The sequence below is a fragment of the Scyliorhinus canicula genome, chromosome 10, assembly GCF_902713615.1.
Source record: "Scyliorhinus canicula chromosome 10, sScyCan1.1, whole genome shotgun sequence".
NCBI lineage: Eukaryota > Metazoa > Chordata > Chondrichthyes > Carcharhiniformes > Scyliorhinidae > Scyliorhinus > Scyliorhinus canicula.
The window spans coordinates 189,318,895-189,340,857 of NC_052155.1; the positions used below are offsets into that span (position 1 = coordinate 189,318,895).

General features: G+C 43.2%; 1 protein-coding gene across 4 annotated transcripts in view; it reads right to left on the reverse strand.

Annotated features, from left to right (window-relative positions):
- Positions 1–10,063: 10,063 nt before the first annotated feature.
- The window catches only part of LOC119972863 (septin-7), a 224,269-nt gene continuing 212,369 nt past the window's right edge, over positions 10,064–21,963 (reverse strand). For 3 of the 4 annotated variants that reach the window (XM_038810371.1, XM_038810374.1, XM_038810375.1), the window contains 5 exons: positions 19,621–19,746; positions 17,817–17,837; positions 15,894–16,029; positions 11,588–11,733; positions 10,064–10,397 (listed from right to left, as the gene is read on the reverse strand). In XM_038810371.1, coding sequence (XP_038666299.1) covers positions 10,358–10,397; positions 11,588–11,733; positions 15,894–16,029; positions 17,817–17,837; positions 19,621–19,746 — 469 coding nt within the window. In that variant the 3' untranslated portion in view covers positions 10,064–10,357. The remainder of the gene's footprint in view (positions 10,398–11,587; positions 11,734–15,893; positions 16,030–17,816; positions 17,838–19,620; positions 19,747–21,963) is intronic. The other variant, XM_038810372.1, reaches the window with a different exon arrangement.

Consider the following 21,963-nt stretch of genomic DNA (forward strand, 5'->3'; position numbering starts at 1 on the left):
GGAGGCATCGATGACGTTAATGACGGAGGCATCGCTGACGTTAATGACAGAGGCATCGCTGACGTTAATGACGGAGGCATCGCTGACGTTAATGACAGAGGCATCGCTGACATTAATGACGGAGGCATCGATGACGTTAATGACGGAGGCATCGCTGACGTTAATGACAGAGGCATCGCTGACGTTGACAGAGGCATCGATGACGTTAATGACAGAGGCATCGATGACGTTAATGACAGAGGCATCAATGACGTAGATATCAGTGACGTTAATGATGTTAATGCCAGGCATCGATGACATTAATGAGGTATCAATGACGTTAATGACAGAGGCGTCAATGACAGAGCCTCAATGACGTTAACTTCCACCCTATCCCGTAACCCAATAACCCCTCCTAACCTTTTTGGTCACTAAGGTCAATTTAGCATGGCCAATCCACCTAACCTGCACGTCTTTGGACTGTGGGAGGAAACCGGAGCACCCGGAGCAAACCCATGCAGACACAGGAAGAACATGCAGATTCCGCTCAGACAGTGACCCAACGGGGAATCGAACCTGGGACTTTGGCGCTTTAAAGCCAGTGCTATCCACTTGTGCTACCGTGCTGCCCATTATATTCTAACATAATACAATGAGATTTGTCATAGAGATATCACTTTTCCCTCAAAACTATAGCAAGCATGTAGCAAGATTAAAGGACACCAATTAATAATAATCCCTTGATAATGATGCTAATTTAGGAGTTTAAACTAATCGTTATGATTGCAGGTTCCAATGGAAGTAACAGCGTACTCCTTATGATCAACTATTGTGAAATATCTGGCATAGATTCGACAATTAACAAAAACTATGATGCCATTGGCAGCTTTGGACAAAGTGGGCTTGCTGTGTTGGTCTGGGTTTGCTCCTTGTGTATGTCGATGGGGAAGTTTTCTGCTTTATCAGTAGATGCACAGGAAATGCTGAATTAAGGCAGGAACTAGATGTAATCTTGTCTCGTTGCTCACAGCCTCCGATTCATCCCTCTTGAAAGAAGCTCATCCGGTTTAGCTTTTCAGTTTTGAAGTTTAACAAAGGAATGCCTCTTGTGGTGTAGAGTGTAACAGTGGAAAGACTTCAGCAGAAAACAGGTCATGTAACATCAGCACCAAATTTAAACACAACAATTGAGGCCAGATACAAACGTCAACAACACAAAGCAAATATAGATAATATTCCAAAAGAACAATTAGTCATCACTAAATTATATTCCCTACAAACTTTCCCCTCTGCTTCCTGCGCTGTCACACCATCAGAAACGGAAGCAATTAAAAACGTTCTGACAGGGCGTAGTGATGGGTAACAGAAATCCGGTTAAATATCTCTCACCTTCTTGCCAAGAGGAAGGAAATACTTGCGAAAAGTTGTACAGGAGTTTGAACAGACCCAAATTTCTTAATAGCAGTTTGTTATTATGCCTAATGTCATGGTTCACATGTTTGGAGGGCTGGCATTTCAGTGTAAAATAATCATGTGGTGGGGGAAAGAGAAAAGAGTGGGAACACCTCGGTAAACATCTAGAAACTGCTAAACCACACACAGCTACGGTAATTACAGTCAAAAGGATGTTTATTGGGTACAGTCGAAGTAAAAAGGTAAGTCATAAAATGGCAGGTGGTCTTACTACATGATGTCTGCAGTTATTCCAGTCAAAGATATCTTAGTTATGGAGTTACTCAGAATTAAGGAAAGCTTTAGAATGAAAAGTAGTTAATTTGCATTTCTATATAGGAACAGGCTTCACATGTCATGTTGCCATGGTGACTTCCCACATGGACTGGACATTCCTTGAATTAGCTTTGTGAATTTAGTTAGGCCATAGCCAGCATGCAATGTTTTTTTTGTATGATTCTTTTACGCACAAATATCACAACAAAACAAAAAAGTCACCAATGCAGGACAATCAACAACAGATACATCATGCCCATCAAAAACCCAGGAGAATATGACCCTATGATCGTCCACACAACCTCCAACACCTGCACCCTGCTGAGGCTATACTTACCCAGTCCATGGAACTACACAATCCCTCCATCGAGTCTTCATTAACTATCGGAAAGAGCACCCAGCTCAGGCCCAATCCCCCGTGCTATCCCCATAACCCAACCTAGGGGCAATTTAGTGTAGCCAATTGACCTTTCCAGCACATCTTTGGAGAAAGGATGAACAAGGGGACCACAGTCCATAGAGAAAAGAACTGTCAAGACACCCACAAAATGGGCCCGAGGAGGGCCAATCCTCCCCACCCCCTCGCCCCAAACTCCCCCGGAAAAACTACTCCTTAATTTCCTCCCCCAACGGACCAGGCCAGAGCCAGATTCAACACCATACTCACCCAGGGAGGGGAACACCATACTCAGCCAGGGAGGGGAACACCATACTCAGCCAGGGAGGGGAACACCATACTCAGCCAGGGAGGGGAACACCATACTCAGCCAGGGAGGGGAACACCATACTCACCCAGGGAGGGGAACCCAATTGGATCACTGAAACCGCCATTGTACAAAGGATACACCAGGAAACCATCTCCACTATGGCCTGTTCCAAAGACAGAGCAGACACCCCAATGGTTACAAAATTACAGCCAAAGAGAAGCCATGCTCAGAGAAAAGACAAACTCGACCCAACCAAAGGAAGAGGAAACAGCATCCAGTCCTCCCCAGGATTCAAGAAGCCTCCCCAGGGCCAGGAAGGATAAAAGCACCGATTCTCAAACCCCAAACGAACAGAAAGAAAAAACTGAAACTCATTAGCTCCAACTGGGGCGGGAGCAGTCCTCAATCACAGAGGGGACAATTTAACCCTCTCAACCCCCAACCTTGCACCCCTCTCCCTTCCTCAGCTCTTCCCTCCAAACAGGTCAGTGGGAGATATAACAAGGAATCTCCTCCCTCGAACCTTGGCAAATAGCTGGACCATTGAAAAGAAATCTGAATGAACCCAAAGGAACAGTGATATACCCTTTGAGTTGGTCCCAAGAAAAGTGAATGAACCTGGAAAGATTTTGTAATATATATTTTATATTATATATATTATATATACCGTATATACTCGCGTATCATTCGATCTCGCGTATCATGCGACCCCTAAATTTTCGTCCCCAAAACATGATCTTATGGTATACCTCATGTATCATGCGAGTCATTTTTTTGGAAATTAATTTTGGAAACTAAAACTTCCAAATGGTATCATTGTGTGTGGTTTCTACAGAGTGGATTCTGCTGTGAAAGCTGTTCGTGATTCGAACAGCTTTCCAGCTGGCTTTACTCGCGTTGTTCAGCCACTTGCCGTTTCCATTCATAAAAACATGAATGGAAACGTCAAGTGGCTGAACATCTTCCCATCAGAATACTGTGGTCAAAATCTGAAGAGTAGTATTCTGATGGGAAGATGTTCAGCCACTTGACGTTTCCATTCATGTTTTTATGAATGGAAACGGCAAGTGGCTGAACGACGCTAGTAAAGCCAGCTGGATGCTATGTGACTTATCTTGGCCAGCATTTCACACCCACGATTTTTGTACCTCGCGTATCATGTGACCCCCGAAATTTAGGCTTCAAATTAGGTGCTCAAGAGTCGCATGTTACGCGAGTATATACGGTATATATATGTATATATAAATATATATATAAATGAACAAAGCTTTTTTTTTAAAAAAGAAAACGCAAGATCTTGAGTTCCGTCAATTAATTGTTGGGCGCTCTGATTTCTTCAAATGTCAGCAGCCCCCAGAAAGGGTCGCAGTGGAATCATACTGAACGTTAAAACTTTGCTTTTAATATTAGAACAAAGTTCTGAGAGGAAACATCACTGTGGAGGGAACCACACGGGCAGCAATAGGATTTTACAGCATAAAGGCGGCCTTTTGGCCCATCATCCATCTAAGTCCCATCTAAGTCCCCCCTCTCAAAGAGCTATTCATTTAATCCCTTTCTCGAATACACTTTTAATTGTTTTTTTTCTGAACAGCATGTATTTGAAGAGTGTCTTAGCACAGAAAAACATCCCAAGGCACCTGATGTGTAACTGGATTAAAATCAAATCAAATGAGGAAATATTAGGAGAGGCTGGCCAGAGGTGGGTTGGGAAGGAGGGGGGGGGGGGGGGGTCTGAAAACGAGAGTATCGGAGTTTAGAGAGAATTATTGGTAAAGGGTGAAGCTGAAATCAAAGTTTGGGAGAAATAGCAGCCTGGAGGGTATTACAAAGACAAGACAGAGTAAGAAGAGGAGGATATGAAGACAAGAATGATCATCTGAAATGGAAACATTGAGGAACTGGGAACCAAAGGTCAATAAGAACAGAGGAGAGGCAGAATTTGGGTTGAGCTGCCGTTTCGGGAGGGTGAAGGAGATCAGACATAACCCAGAAGACGCCCTCCAGATCCCTTAGAAATCCCAATGTTAGGACTGTGGGAATTTTCAGTGAAGTTTGAACTCCCGATGGGCAATTCTCCAACTTCCCAGCACCCGGCCAATCCAAATCTGATTAGGGGTGGAGACTTGGCATGTTTCCGAGTTATTTAGCTGCATGGTTACCGAGGGAATGGAAAACACAAAAATCAAAACTATACAGCTGAGCACCCCCCCCAATTAGTCACTCAACCAAAAATCGATGACTCCACCCCACCCCCGACTAACCCCCCAGATAATCAACTCCCCAGCCTGACTTGCTCTGTGCCATTCGACCCTACCCCCATCCCCCTACCACCCAACTCCCTCGCCCACTTACCTCATGCCACGTCACCCTATCCCCCAAACATCACCTACTTACCTTTTCCCAGCAGCTTTGGGGCATACAAACTACTTACCAGAACTCAGTAAATGGCGACACGAAAAGGGATTATGACAAGGATTTAGGAGACAACAGATTGAAGAACTCAACAGAAAAGGGTGACAGCTCGCAAAATCGGAGGGGTCACAGGGAGATGTTTTGAGGAAGTGGTTGATGACCGCAACTTTTAAACAGAAGGGGACAGTACCTAAAAAAAAGGGAACTATTTAAAATATCAGCCAGCATGGGAAGCAGGATGGTGGTTGAGTGGGTCAGTAGTTTACAGGGAGTAGGATACAATTGTTTTTTTTTAATTTAAAGTACCCAATTCATTTTTTTCCAATTAAGGGGCAATTTAGCGTGGCCAATGTAAATAGTCCAACTCGGGAAGGGGCCATACTGGACCTGGTATTGGGGAATGATCCCGGCCAGGTGGTTGAAGTTTCAGTCGGTGATTACTTTGGGAATAGCGATCACAATTCCGTAAGTTTTAGAATACTCATGGACAAAGACGAGAGTGGTCCTAAAGGAAGAGTGCTAAATTGGGGAAAGGCAGAGTATAACATAATTCGGCAGGAGCTAGGGAATGTGGATTGGGAGCAGCTGTTTAAGGGTAAATCCACATTTGAAATGTGGGACTCTTTTAAGGAAAGGTTGATTAGAGTGCAGGACAGACATGTCCCTGTGAAAATGAGGGATAGAAATGGCAAGATTAGGGAACCATGGATGACGGGTGGAATTGTGAGACGAGCCAAGATGAAAAAGGAAGCATACATGAAAAATGAAAATCGCTTATTGTCACAAGTAGGCTTCAATGAAGTTACTTTTGAAGAATAAAGGGATTAAGGGTTATGGTGTTCGGGCCGGAAAGTGGAGCTGAGTCCACAAAAGATCAGCCATGATCTAATTGAATGGCGGAGCAGGCTCGAGGGGCCAGATGGCCTACTCCTGCTCCTAGTTCTTATGTTCTTACTGTGAAAAGCCCCTAGTCACCACATTCCGGTGCCTGTTCGGGGAGGCTGATACAGGAATCGAACCGTGCTGCTGGCCCCTGCTTTCAAAGCCAGCGATTTAGTCCTGTGCTAAACAGCCCCTTAAGATCTAGGCGACTTAAAACTGATGAAGCTTTGGAGGAATATCGGGAAAGTAGGACAAATCTCAAACGCGCAATAAAGAGGGCTAAAAGGGGACATGAAATATCATTGGCTAACAGGGTTAAGGAAAATCCCAAAGCCTTTTATTCATATATAAGGAGCAAGAGGGTAACTAGAGAAAGGATTGGCCCACTCAAAGACAAAAGAGGGAATTTATGCGTGGAGTCAGAGGAAATGGGTGAGATTCTTAATGAGTACTTTGCATCGGTATTCACCAAGGAGAGGGACATGACAGATGTTGAGGCTGGGGATGGATGTCTAAATACTCTAGGTCAAGTCGGCATAAGGAAGGAGGAAGTTTTGGGTATTCTAAAAGACACTGAGGTGGACAAGTCCCCAGGACCGGATGGGATCTATCCCAGGTTACTGAGGGAAGCGAGGGACGAAATAGCTGGGGCCTTAACAGATATCTTTGCAGCATCCTTGAGCACGGGTGAGGTCCCGGAAGACTGGAGAATTGCTAATGTTGTCCCTTTGTTTAAGGGTAGCAGGGATAATCCAGGGAATTATAGACCTGTGAGCTTGACGTCAGTGGTAGGCAAACTGTTGGAGAAGATACTGAGGGATAGGATCTATTCACATTTGGAAGAAAATAAGACTTATCAGTGATAGGCAGCATAGTTTTGTGCAGGGAAGGTCATGCCGTACAAACCCAATAGAATTCTTTGAGGAAATGATAAAGTTAATTGATGAGGGAAGGGCGTTTGATAATGTTTCCCATGGCAGGTTGATGGAAAAAGTGAAGTTGTATGGGGTTCAGGGTGTACCAGCTAGATGGATAAAGAACTGGCTGGGCAACAGGAGACAGAGTAGTGGTGGTGGAAGGGAGTGTCTCAAAATGGAGAAAGGTGACTAGTGGTGTTCCACAGGGATCTGTGCTCGGACCACTGTTGTTTGTGATCTACATAAATGACCTGGAGGAAGGTATAGGTGGTCTGATTAGCAAGTTTCCAGATGATACAAAGATTGGTGGAGTTGCAGATAGCGAGGAACTCTCAGAGAATACAGCAAAATATAGATAGATTGGAGAGTTGGGCAGAGAAATGGCAGATGGAGTTCAATCCAGGCAAATGCGAGGTGATGCATTTTGGAAGATTCAATTCAAGAGCGGACTATACGGTCAATGGGAAGAGTCCTGGGGAAAATTGATGTAGAGAGATCTGGGCGTTTAGGTCCATTGTACCCTGAAGGTGGCAACGCAGGTTGATCGAGTGGTCAAGAAGGCATACAGCATGCTTGCCTTCATCGGGGTATTGAGTACAAGAGTCGGCAGGTCATGTTACAGTTGTATAGGACTTTGGTTTGGCCACATTTGGAATACTGCGTGCAGTTCTGGTCGCAACATTACGAGAAGGATGTGGATACTTTAGAGAGAGTGCAGAGGAGGTTCACCAGGTATGGAGGGTGCTAGCTATGAAGGATGGTTGAGTAGATTAGGATTGTTTTCATTGGAAAGACGGAGGTTGAGGGGGGACCTGATTGAGGTCTACAAAATTATGAGAGGTATGGACAGGGTGGATAGCAACAAGCTTTTCCCAAGAGTGGGGGTGTCAATTACAAGGGGTCACAATTTCAAAGTGAGGGGGGAAAAGTTTAAGGGAGATGTGCGTGGAAAGTTTTTTACGCAGAGGGTGGTGGGTGCCTGGAACGCTTTGCCAGCGGAGGTGATCGAGGCGGGCACGATAGCATCATTTAAGATGCATCTAGACAGATATATGAACGGCCGGGGAACAGAAGGAAGTAGATCCTTGGAAAATAGGCGACAGGTTTAGATAAAGGATCTGGATCGGCGCAGGCTGCGAGGGCCGAAGGGCCTGTTCCTGTGCTGTAATTTTCTTTGTTCTTCAATGCACCTAGCCTGCATATCTTGGGGTTGTGGGGGCGAGACCCACGCAGACACGGGGAGAATGTGCAAACCTCACAAGGAATGTGACCCGGGGCCGGTATCGAACCCGGGCCCTCGGTACCGTGAGGCAGCTGTGGAGTACGATACAATTCTAAGCAACATGAAGTCTTTACAGACCCACACAGTACTGCAAAGGGCAGGGCAGCTCCCCCCCAGTGCCTCGCACAGACCCACACAGTACTGCAAAGGGCAGGGCAGCTCCCCCCCAGTGCCTCGCACAGACCCACACACAGTACTGCAAAGAGCAGGGCAGCTCCCCCCAGTGCCTCGCACAGACCCACACACAGCACTGCAAAGAGCAGGGCAGCTCCCCCCCCCCCCCCCAGTGCCTTGCACAGACCCACACACAGTACTGCAAAGAGCAGGTCAGCTCCCCCCCCCCCCCCCCCCAGTGCCTCGCACAGACCCACACACAGTACTGCAAAGAGCAGGGCAGCTCCCCCCCCCCCCCCCCCCCAGTGCCTCGCACAGACCCACACACAGTACTGCAAAGAGCAGGGCAGCTCCCCCCCCCCCCCCCCCCCCAGTGCCTCGCACAGACCCACACACAGTACTGCAAAGAGCAGGGCAGCTCCCCCCCCCCCCCCCCCCAGTGCCTCGCACAGACCCACACACGGTGCTGCAAAGAGCAGGGCAGCTCCCCCCCCCCCAGTGCCTCGCACAGACCCACACACAGTACTGCAAAGAGCAGGGCAGCTCCCCCCCCCCCCCCCAGTGCCTCGCACAGACCCACACACAGTACTGCAAAGAGCAGGGCAGCTCCCCCCCCTCCCCAGTGCCTCGCACAGACCCACACACGGTGCTGCAAAGAGCAGGGCAGCACCCCCCCCCCCCCCCCCCCCAGTGCCTTGCACAGACCCACACACAGTACTGCAAAGAGCAGGGCAGCTCCCCCCCCCCCCCCAGTGCCTCGCACAGACCCACACACAGTACTGCTGCAAAGAGCAGGGCAGCTCCCCCCCCCCCCCCCCCCCCCCCAGTGCCTCGCACAGACCCACACACAGTACTGCTGCAAAGAGCAGGGCAGCTCCCCCCCAGTGCCTTGGCCAATATTTATCCCTAAACCGGTTATTTGATCATTGTCGCATTGATCCCTATGGGAGTTCGCTGTACGCAAATTGGCTGCCACATTTTCTCCATTACAAAGTAGCTCCACTTCAAAGTACCCGAGTGTCTGTAAAGGGCTGAGGCCGTAAAAGACGTACAAATGCCCATTTTTATGTTTCATTTCTTACACACTGCAAACAACAAGAGTTCCTTCAGTGACACGCGTGACACCTCAGGTTGGACTACACAAGTTAGAGTCTCACAAATGCCCTAAGTGACATACTGGAACTGATCTCCATTCCTGTACCAAAACATAATCTTCAGGTTAATTGCAAACTCTATTAGACTCCTGTTAACATGGCAACAAGCCAGATACCACCAAGAAAAATCACATTGCTGCAGAAAGTATTTACGTCATCACAACATTATTTTATTATGTGACTCTGTACAATACAAATAAAAATACAGAGATGGGTAACATGTATACAGCTAAATGTGACTCTTTTCCCCCTCCCTCCCACCCACCCTCCCCACAACCCTCGGAGACCAGGAATTCCATTCAGTGAGATACAAGCTTGACTGCACTTAGCTGGAGAAAGGTGCATTTATGGCTCCAGAGCTTACGTGTAAATGCAGTACTTTAGTCAGTTACAATAAAATGCAAGAGAAAGCATGTCGTTGAACCCCCATTATTTCCTAACATACAAAAGCTATGCTTTTTTTCAAATTTTTCAGCATTTTGCTGGGCAATATATGATGAAATATCTAAATTAATTGTTACAATAAATGAAGCAGTTACAAAAAAAAAGGTAAATGTTTTGCGAGAGAACGTTAATTATTCGATGGAAACAGCAAAAATCTAAGACGACACATAATGGAAGTGGTTGAGATTCCACACAAGCCCTAGACTGTACGCTATGGGAACAGGGAAACACCGAAAGGTGGAAACTGGTGTTGCCCCCAGAACCTTAATGTGTTTGGACAAGACTATGCTATAGCTGCATTGTATGAGGTTTTGTGTTATTTCTGAAGCAGATTGAAGCTGCAACAAATTATAGCACTGTTTCTTATAAACATCGTTCAAAGTTCCCACATTTATGGAAGAACAGGTAATATTCTGTAAACAATCAACCACCAGAACATGATTGCATGACAGTAACACATTTATCTGCATAAAAAGGGAGGCATCAGGTTTTAAAAAAAATTCAGATGTTGTGTCTCTACATACATTACCCCAGATAACTCGAGACTTTTCTAGCTTCCTATTCCAGAGACTAAAAATAGAAATTAATGTACAAACATAATATTAGGTTGGCCATTTCACATGCTAATACATTAACATTATAGAGATAATAGGTGCAAAGTTGAATCCTTTCAAAATAAAGAAAAAAAATGTCCAGGGCTGGCAAATTGGCATAATTTGGTGGTCTTCCGATGTTTTAAAAGATTTTCCCTTTCTTCTTGTTTTTTTCCAAGGTCCTTTGAAATAAAAGAACATTTCTGTATCACCATCAACTGTCTGGAAAATTGAACTAAATCTTTTTTTTTTTAGAAAAGCCACACACATTAAGATCCACACTTGATCCCTGATCAGTTAGCTGCTCTCAGCTGGAGTGGGTTACAGGCACAATGGTGGACAAGTGTCTTGGGGCAAGGCTCTTTGTTAAGCAGTAATTGTGGAAGTAACCATGGGCATTATGTGCATCAGCCTCCACTCGCAGCCAGGTGCAGTGGGCATCGGTGCCCCTTTGGAGTCAGTCGGCTGTGGGTTCATGTCCCACTGTAGAGACCGGAGCACAAAAATCCAGACTGCCTGTCCAGGAGAGTGCTGAGGGAGTGCTGCACTGTTGGAGGTGCGGTCCAATGATTAAGACATTAAAACAAGGCCATGTTTGCTCCCACAGGGGATTTGCAAAATATCCCATGGCACTATTCTGAAGAATGTAGAAGTCTCCCCAGTATCCTGGCCAACATTTATCCTTTAACCAACATCACAGAAACTGATTGCCAGGTTTATCACAATACTGCTTGTTCGAGTGCAAATTGTCTGTGCCAACTTTCCCACATTACCATACTGACCACACTTCACTGACTGCTGGATATCCCGAGATCATTAAAAGGGTGATATAAATGTAAATCATTTTTTATCTTTCATTCATGGTCAAAGGCAGAAGCCTGAGCTGAAAACTCAACATGACCCATGGTACTGCCTGACGTTACCCGCTGCTGCCAGTACAATGCAGGAAACTGTACTTTTTGGCAAAAGGTCACTTTTTGCCCCATTTCTGAGCAGTAAATTTTACCGCCGGTCATATAAACCCCAATGAATCCACTGGACATTTGCATCTCTTTCAAGGTTGTGAGATTGGATGCACAAGTGGGGAAACTCCCATTAACAAAAAGCCAATTGCAGTGACTACGGCTCTAATCCAGGGGTCGTGTTGTGCAACAACTAAAGAGAGTGAGAGAGAGAGAGAGAGTGTGAGAGAGAGAGTGTGAGAGAGAGAGTGTGAGAGCGAGAGAGAGAGAGTGAGAGAGAGAGAGTGTGAGAGAAAGTGTGAGAGAGAGAGTGTGAGAGAGAAAGTGTGAGAGAGAGAGTGTGAGAGAGAGAGTGTGAGAGAGAGAGAGAGTGTGCGAGAGAGCGAGCGAGTGTGTGTGTAGTGGTGTACCTGGTAGAATCTAGTTTTTGCTGTTCCAGAATACGCTGTTGAGCCTCCCAGTTCTGTTTCTCATCTTCAAACTGGCGACGTTTTTCCTCCAGTTCTTTGTGCTGTGCCTCCAAATTCTTCTTCATTTGTTCATGGCGTCGCTGGAGCTACAAGATACAAAGTAATGACATTAAAGCAGGCTCAAATCACACCCCCCTCAAACCCATACTGCCTCCTACACCCATGTTATACAAAAATACAGAACTCTTGAATTCTTACTCCAGCAATGAATCTTCGATATTTCACTGCAGGAGACAAGATGAAGGAGGAAGCGAGAATAAGCTGTCACTTTACCACCCACTCAAAACATTTTCTTTCGAACATGATTAACAAAGCTAAAACGGAGAACCCCTGAGCTGCACTGATCTGGCTGCAAACATTTTAAATAAATGCCACAGCATAAAAGCTGCTGTCTCTCTCAATTGATAGAATCCATACAGTGCAGGTGGAGGCCATTCGGCCCATCGAGTCACCACTGACCCCCCCAAAAGAGCACCCTATCTAAGCCCAATCCCAGTTACTCTGTAAACTCACCTAACTTTTAAAAAAATATAAATTTAGAGTGTCCAATTCATTTTTTCTAATTAAGGGACAATTTAGCGGGGCCAATCCACCTACCCTGCACATCTTTGGGTCGTGGGGGCCAAATCCACACAAACACAGGGAGAATGTGTAAACTCCACACGGACAGTGACCCAGCGCAAGGATCGAACCGGGAACCTCGGCACCATGAGACAGCAGTGCCAACCACTGTGCCTTACCTCACCTAACCTAACCGTTGGACACGAAGGGGCAATTTAGAATGGCCAATCCACCTAACCTGCACATCTTTAGACTGTGGGAGGAAACCAGAGCGCCCAGAGAAAACCCACGCAGACACGGAAGAACGTGCGAACTCCACACAGATGGTCACCCGAAGTCGGAATTGAACTGGGGTCCCTGGCGCTGTTAAACTGCTATACTGCAAAGCCCAACAGTTACGTAAATCATTCATGAGACATGAGCATCATTGACAAGGCCAGTCAATCCGAAATTGCTTTTTGAGAAGGTGTTGGTGGTGAGCTGCCTTTTTGAATTTCTGCAGTCTATCTGGTGTAGATATATCCAGAGTGCTGTTTCGAGGGAGTTACAGGATTTTGACGCAGTAACATTGAAGGAACAGCGATATAGTTCCAAGCCAGGGTTGTGTGGGCATTATGAGGTCTCCTTTCACCTGGAGCACTATGCTTGGTTTGTCAAGAAGCGTACATCAACCTTGTGAGGGAGAAGTACAGTATAGATTCACCAGAAGGGGCTAAATTATGAATATTATAGAAACGTAGCTCGCATTCCTGAGCTTAGAAGGTTGAAGGATATTTTAATCAAAGTCTTTAAAACGATAAAGGGATTCAATGAATAGATAGAGAAACTATTTCCTTTGGTGGGAAGTCTAAAACAAGAATGCATAACATTAAAATGGCAGTTGGACCATGTCGAAGTGAAAACATCAAGGGCATTGTAATTTAAAATTCTCCACACCTCCAAATACCACATGCTCATGATGGGGGTCGGGGGGAGGGAGTGATCAACGAACATTTTCAATACTGAGATTGATGAATTTTTGCAAGGAATATGGGGCAAAGTTTATTAAAGGGAACGAAGGTGCTGATTAGCCAAATGGTGGAACAGGCCCAAGGAGCTAAATGGTCACATCCTGTCCCCATGCTCATGTAATGTTTTGAAGGAAGCTAATTTTGTTTTGACATTCTAAATTATGTTTTCATTTAGTTATGGGTTACTGTGGTGCTGCAATGAACACAAAGGTACAACCTGCTTCGGGATGCGGAGGGGAATAAAAGAGACGGTTGTGTATAATGGTCATTGGACTAGTAATCCAGAGGCCCAGGTTAAACCTCTGGGGACAGGGGTTCAAATCCCACCAGGAGAAGCTGGTGGAATTTCAATTCAATTAATAAATCAGGAATGTAAAGCTAGTCTCAGTAATGGTGACCACGAAACTGCCACGAATTGGGGTAAAGGTCCATCTGTTACACTAATGTCCTTTAGGGAAGGAAATCTGCCGACCTTACCCGGTCTGGCCTACATGTGACTCCAGACCCACAGCAATGTGGTTGACTCTTAAATGCCCCTCTGAAATGGCCCAGCAAATAATGCTGGCAAATAAAATTCAGTACAGTATCTCAAAATTTCAAAATTCAATGTTGAGGATCGAGGGGTAATTAATTGTTTTAATTTTAAAAAATAAATTCAAATCAAGTAACGCTGAGGGAACTCCATGTACACATTTTCCAAAGTTAACTATCAACCACCTAAGCATAGTCCATTTACTGTTTTATTTCTTCAAAGATTTTAATGATTCCAGTGAAATGTGCAACTCACACTGGCAGTTTAGAAGCTGTTTAGCTATTAATATAGGCCTGAATTACAGAAGGCAAAATTGTACCAATTTTAAACAGCCAAAGATTTTATTCCATTTGGCATTCCAATAGTAATATATGTAATATTTTATTTGAAAACAGTACTGGGGAATTTGAGCAAATGTCCACACGAATCATCAGCTTTATGTTACAATCTTGATTTCTCGAATTTATGCGCCCCTCCCTGCCCGAAACCAAGAGAGGAGCAGGCAAGGAACCACTCAGTCTCGGGAGACAAGCTTGCACGTTCAGCAATTAAAGTTTCAAAGAGGTACGCAGACAGATTGAGCACAGATTCAGCTGAATGACACCGCGGCTTAAAGAGTTCAATTATAAAAAACAGGGAGGGCGGCACGGTGGCACAGTGGTTAGCATTGCTGCCTACAGCGTTGAGGACCCGGGTTCGAATCCCGGCCCTGGGTCACTGTCTGTGTGGAGTTTGTACATTCTCCCCGTGTCTGCGTGGGTTTCACCCCCACAACCCAAAGATGTGCAGGTTAGGTGGATTGGCCACGCTAAATTGCCCCTTAATTGGAAAAAATGAATTGGATATTATAAATTTTTTTTTTAAATTATAAAAACAGGTTCCACAAACCTAGGTGAAATGGGAGTGCATTCCCACATGGAGGGAATGAGAACTCTGCATTAGGCAAGAATATACAGTTACAGAATACAGTGGTGATCTTATTGGACTAATAATTTTGAGAACATGAGCTCAAATCCTTCCACTGGCAAATTCATCAAAATATCTTTCTCTAAAGCTGATACTACTAAGTGTGACCATGAGCTGTCAGATTGTTGTAATTAATGCAGACGTATTTTGGGGGGAAATATTGGTGTAGTGGTAATGTCACTGGACTAGTCAACTAGAGGCCGAGGCTAATGCCCAGGGGACAGGAGTCCAAATCTCACCACGGTTGATGAAATTTAAATTCAATTAATAAATGTGGAATGTAAAGCTAACCTCAGAAATGATGGCCATGAAACCATCATAGATTGTTGTAAAAAGCCAACTGGTTTGCTGATGTTCTTGGGGGAAGACAATCTGCCATCCTTAACTGGTCTGGCCGTTACTCCAGACCCACAGCAATGTGGTTGACCTTCAACTGCCCTCTGAATAGGCCTGGCAAGCCACTCAGCTCAAAGACAATTAGGAGTAGGCAACAAATGCTGGGATATGCCGATCCCATGAAATTAATATTTAGAAGTATAATTTAAGGACCTACCATCCTTACCTGGTCTGTACAGGACTCCAGTCCTACATCGACACGCCTGACTCTAAAGTGGTTTAAGTCACTCAACTTTATGGCCTTACTTCCACTCCTATGTCTTATGGTCTTATTGGGGAGAATGCTGGGAGGTGGAGTTGAAATGCCCATCAGCCATGATTAAATGGCGGAGTGGACTCGATGGGCCGAATGGCCTTACTTCCACTCCTATGTCTTATGGTCTTATGGTCTTAACTGCAATGAGGCGGCCTGCATGGACCGCAGTGATTCAAGACGGTGACTTACCGTCATTTTGCAGAGCAACGTGACCAGGGTGGCAAATAAATGGCTGCCCCATCAGCAGCATGCAAACCTGAGAATTATATATTTTGAAAATATGTGCTGACAACTTCAGTAGCTTGACTGGAACACCCCAGCAGAGAGATAGACCTGGAGTGTCAGACTCTCAATTAACCACCGCAGAAAACTTCAGGACTCGACAATTACTGTACTTTGAAAAATGATCGCACGTAGACAAATTTATATAAGCAACATGTATTTTGAAATCTGTGAATGCAGACATCAGAAATACAATCTTTCTTGCAAATTGTAAAGGAGTTCACATTCATGAGTGGTAAATACCTCTGCCTCCGAATCTTTCAGCTTCTGAATCTTCTCCTTGACTTTCATTTCAAAGACTTGTTCCATTTCCATCTCCATCTTCTTCATCTTTGCAACATGCTCTCTCCGTTCTTCCTCCATCTGAGCCAGAGGACTTCTATGGGCAGTAAAGAGGATTAATGAGTTAGTTTCACAATGTACACAATACATGAACAGCAGATGTAAAATATAGGATCGATGTGATTTTGAGTTGTAGAAGAACCAAATCAGGAAATAGTTTCAAATGTGCCAAGCCATAATGAGCATGTCAAATCCACCAAATGATTACCACACCATCTCAATCTTCAACCCAAAACCTACGACAATGGAATAGGAAAGTCTTCTTCAAGTCTCTGGAGAAATCACTGTCCTCGCTCCCAAGTCAGCATGCAAAGCTCATGGGAAGATGGGTTTTGCCTCTTGTGAACACATTACAAACATGTGCGTGAATGCAGACTTGTTTAATTTCGCTTTTCAAGTAGTTTATTCTTCCTCCAGGCTTCCTTACAAGTTTTTTATGATCAATACCTGCAGCTACAAACCTATGACTTCCTAGAGAAACTGCAAAGTCTGAGTCAGAAGTACACATAGCCGATTTTACTGGTTAAACTACCCATCGATGGGGCACGAAATGAAAAATATCAGAAAACTGAGGCAAAACAGCATGGAGACAAAATCCAATAGTTGCTCACTTCATGCATGAAATCTGGTACATGAACAACTTAGCTCAACTATCTACAGAATGCGACACGTAAAGTATGCGACTGACATTTTTTGATTCAATGAGATGAGTGAAGGAAAGTCTTGGAAAGCAGTGAGCTCCAGTGGGGTAGACACCTGATGAAAACATATCCAGATTTCACGAGATCTATATTGTGTTTTGATCACAATGTAATAAACACTCCAGTTTTTTTTAAGAAACATTGTCTGCAAGTTTACTCTCAAGACAAGTATTTTCAAAACTAATTATTAACAAAATCGCATCATTCCCAAAGTCAAGTGATCGATACCTAAGGAAAGCAAAAAGAGGAAAAAGGAAATGCAAAACCAGCTAGTTGAATCCTGAAGAAAAAGTTCCAGTCATCCTGATGGAAACCATTTGGTACAAAGAACAGCTTATTGAAGGGAACGTCGGCCAGCAAGAGAGGTTATTTGGCTGTACTGTAGAACAGTGCTGTGGAACAACACAATCGTCTTTCCTTTGACTAATATCACGTGGCTCCACTTTTCCTAGATATCCATCAGAAGGATGCAATCATTAACTAGGTCATTAACATCAACTGCAATCATTGTAGCTGCACCTTACAGCTTCCAATGAACAAAAGGGGATCGGAAGCAAAAGGTCCAGAGTACGGTACTGCTACAGCCTCCACTCCTAAAAGGACTTGTAGAACTGTGGAAGTGAGGAGAAAAGCAAGAAGCAGTTCAAAGACTTGCATACAAGCACCGATCTGTGGAAGCTTTTTCATCCTTCCTGCCAGCTACCTTTATGATTACCAGAAAATTAATGTTTAACAAGCAGAGAAAGTTTCTAAAGATTGCTCCAAAAATAACACTGCTGAATTTTTAAAAATCAATCTGCATAACTTTTGTTAACATATCCATATAATCCGGTAATGCCTTGACTTGAAAGAAAATATTGACATTGACGCTCTGGTCTTAGGCATCAGGACCAGCCATTTTGATCATTCACTTCTTTTATTACTAATCAAGTATCTCATTGGCAACAGGGAATATTTTTGGAACAAGCAATGTTTTTTTAAACAATTATCACCACTTGCGGTGATAACACGAGAAAACCCACCCAACGTCAGAAATTTAATACTCGTGTCCAACGGAACTGAAATTCAAGTTGATGCTAAAAATGTTGGAAAGTTCTTTCAAATAATTTAAACAACCACTTACATGCCTTCAACTGTGTCAAATCTAAAAAAAAACAGATACACAGACACTTAGGATGAGGAAAACACAGTTTTACATTAAATTACATGGAGGGGTTATAAAGGTGAAATAAAACATTTAAAATCGGACATTATGCAATTTCATTCAATGACGCAAAATGCGTAACATCCAAGAATACAGTTCGTTTCTACAAACATTCAGATTTTCCCATGATGTGCAAGGTATCTGACTGCAAGTTGGACCATCCAGTCCCACAGCCTTATAATTCAAAACGTGTGGAGGACTAATTGAATTGGCTAAAGAATTCCGAATTTAAACTGTTGGTGGGTTTCAGCTATGGGAGACTGTTACCTATGAAAAATAATTTGTCATAAAGTAATGTTTTGCTATGTGGAGAGACAGTGAAACCAGAATAACACCTGAATGGGTAAGGTATTGGCTGCACTAATTATTGATGAAACTGATCAGTTGGATCAGAAACAAGATGGACAAAAGTATTCTACCATCTGCTCCATTTCCATTTAAGTTGACATTTAATTGCGACATATTACCTTGCACATCTCAGATATTCTGACAAAGTTGGTGTGGAGCAATTTTACTCACAATCACTTTTCACTCCAAATTATTAGAAGTTTTGATATTTTAAAAACTTATTTCAGCTTTACAAAGACAGCATTTCTTCTGGCCAGCATACTCAATATGAACTTTAAAGCTACAAAAAAGCAGCCTTCAAATTTTGATAGCAATTAAATGCAATGTAAACATTTGAATTATTCTATATTGTTATAATTGTACAGTTTTTGAAAAGATCAGATACCTTCCGAAATACTGTCTTCAAACTCCATGTGTTTTAAAATGTGTATTTCCTTTATATCACTCATACAAAATAACATGGTTAAAAATCTGGGCCCAAGATCTGCCACAAAATGTACATCACCTTACAATCACATCTATCAGTTGGTTGACTAAAAAATGTGAAATTAGAAGATTAAAAACCGAAGTCAAACGATAACAGCTAAACAGTTGGCTCACTACCACCATCACTGACATATAATGAGCTACCAGTTTCAGTCTCGTCACCATAATGAGTGTAAGTGTGCAATCTCAGTAATCCAACACCAAATGAAGCATCAGTGCAAGCTGATGAACTGGTGAATACCGTAGGTCACTTATTGGCATTGGCCATGATCTTGGAGCTGGCCATGACCAAATGGATAAACAGGAAGTAATGACATGGGTGAGGCATAGGAAGAAATGGTTAAAATCTCTACAGCGTGGGAAAGCAATATTGATGTGTCAAGGCTCTCTCCAGAAATAAACAGCTATGAGTTTCAGACCCGAAGCTTTGCATCTCTAAACGTAGATGAGAAACACAGGCACAAGAAAACAACTGAGAGTATATTGCCTTACGAGCTAGACAAGATCAACATATATTCAATACATTTTATACCGGTTTTTCCTTTATAAAACATTTTAAAGTACCTACAATTATTACCACAGATAATTTCACTCCAGAATATTGCACTCTTTCAATGCAGAATAGCCAAACCTTAGGAAAACCATAAATCACAAACTGTTTTGTGCACGTGGAACAAAAGCAAAACATTTTAGGCACAGCAGACTACATAAGGTTTCCAGATGTCTGTTAACGGAGGACACCATGAAGTAATAGAAAGAATTTTGAGGAACGTAGAACATTTTCAGCAAATCCCCTCAGCAGTTTTGATGGCCACCATTTACTTTGTGTAAAGAAATCAAATGGTTAAGAAATTTCCCAAACGGTAAGAGGATGAAACAGGCTGCTTACTTGGTCAACTGTCCTTTATTTTTATTGTTATCAATACCATTGTATGTAACTGCAGCCAATTTTCTGCTCCTGTAGTTCTCATAATGAACATTGTTGGTTACATCCTTCAGATCTTGCATGTGAGTTCTGTGTGGAGCAAGAAACCAACAGGTTAAACAATCTGGCACATGCTAACAATCTTTATTATTGTCACAAGTAGGCTTACATTAACACGACAATGAAGTTATTGTGACAATCCTCTAGTCGCCACACTCTGGCGCCTGTTCGGGTACACAGAGGGAGAATTCAGAACATCCAATTCACCTAAAAGCATGTCTTTCGGGGCTTGTGGGAGGACACCGGAGCACCCGGAGGAAACCCATGCAGACACGGAGAGAATGTGCAGACTCAGCACAGGCAGCGAGTGACCCAAGCCAGGAATTAAACCTGGGAGATAATCCACGGCCCTCCTATTACCATCACAAACTAAGGTCCATCAGTATAAAAGCCAAAAGGAGATCCAAGGATTTCATTTTACAACCTTCAATATAAAGTATTGTAGGGTACAACAAGAATTTACATTGGGAGTGTACTTCAATTTAGTCTGCCTCATTTGGCGTTTACTCACATTTAATTTTTTGCAGCAAATCTGAGGATAGCTAACTCATTGAGCCAAATTCAAAGCCATTGTACTGAGAAAAATCACTGAAAACTGTGGTGAAGCTGTCGAGACATCAAACATCCAGGAGCTACACCACCCCCTCCCAAACAGTCTGTGCTACATGTAACTATAATGTTCTACATATTAAAAGGGCATGACACCATCTTAGAATGAACAAACCCTCAGGCCCCAAGTATGTTTGAATAAAAACTGGTTCACACAAAATGTGCATTCAGCAAATCCAAATGGCACAGTTGGCTCCCAACAGCTTGTTTCCATCATTATAATAACCAACACATTTAACAGCTTTCATTGGAGATGGGTTGCCATCAGGTGTAGGGTGATAACCGTCGAACTAACCTTCCGAGGGGCTGGCAAAGAAACTCAGGCTTTTCACAGTACCCTCAAACAGTAAAGTCTTTTGTACGTGGAGATGGGCTGAACACTCGTCAGCTCCAAGTGGCTGACAGCCTCCCTACAATCAAATCTTTATGCTATACTTCCCAGCAAGCAGATTTTATACTGAGTCACAGCACTCAGCCTGTGAACTGTTCACTCTATTCTTTTTTGTAACACTGAAGCAGAATACAAATAGCACTTTAACTACTGGCGTCTTCAAACCTATGAAATAAAGAATACAAGACCATAGTATACAGTGGTCTAATCCTCTCCACACAGGCCAGTTTTATAACAGAGGAGAGTTTGTTCTATATCCCCATTTCTGTTAGATTGCCAAAGTAAACTGTATCAGCGTTCCAACTTATCCTTAAAGCTATTCCCTGTACGACATTCACCTGACAACCACAGCTTGGCTTGGATTCCTTAAATCATTCCTCGGGGTTTGAGAAAAGATGTTAAAATAAATCTACATTAATATTCAGATATGTTTATATTTAAAACAATGAGTTACGTGTAGACTGTCATGGACATTATCCAATCATATTTTCATGTCTAATTCTTAAAGCAACAATTAAAAAGCTTACGGCTAAATTCAATTTACGGAAGAAAAAAAGTTGTATTCCCAAATCTGACAGCCATAGCCAGCTAAAGGCGTAAGGAATTAATGCACCGAGCATCTGCCCTTCAAGAATCTGGAAAATAGGTTAAGAATTGGGAGACTACATTACACAGTAACTTCTCAAATGCAAATTAATCTGTTCATTTAGTGATTTTCCAAATCCGATTGTTCGTAACAGCTTTGATGCTGGTACATGCTCCTCCACACTGGGATCAATACACTGCAGCTGGTTAGAAACTATTCAATATGCATTTAAAAAAGGAGGATTATATATGGATTTAAAATTGCTTGGCTAAATTGTGTCTGTAAATTTGTCTCAATCCTTTCCAGCTCTCCCCACATCCACACAGAAAAAGCATGCAAAACTTTCACTTAACATTTGAAAAACATAGTAAATTGCAGAAAATAATCTGGTTTACCGGGTACAGCAGATTTAACTGTGGTTCATTAAAAATGAACTGGCAACATTTGTAACCCACACCCCCAGGGTAAAGTACAATTAGTTAACAAAGTATGTGATTTTTCACAACAGGCATATATCACATTTGAACATAGGGATACATATATATATATATATATTATATATAAAAACGGATTGCAGCAGTAATGTGATGTGACTGGTGAGTATTTTATCTGGCAGTGATGTAGGAACTTAATGCTATAGATTTTACAAATGAACATTATT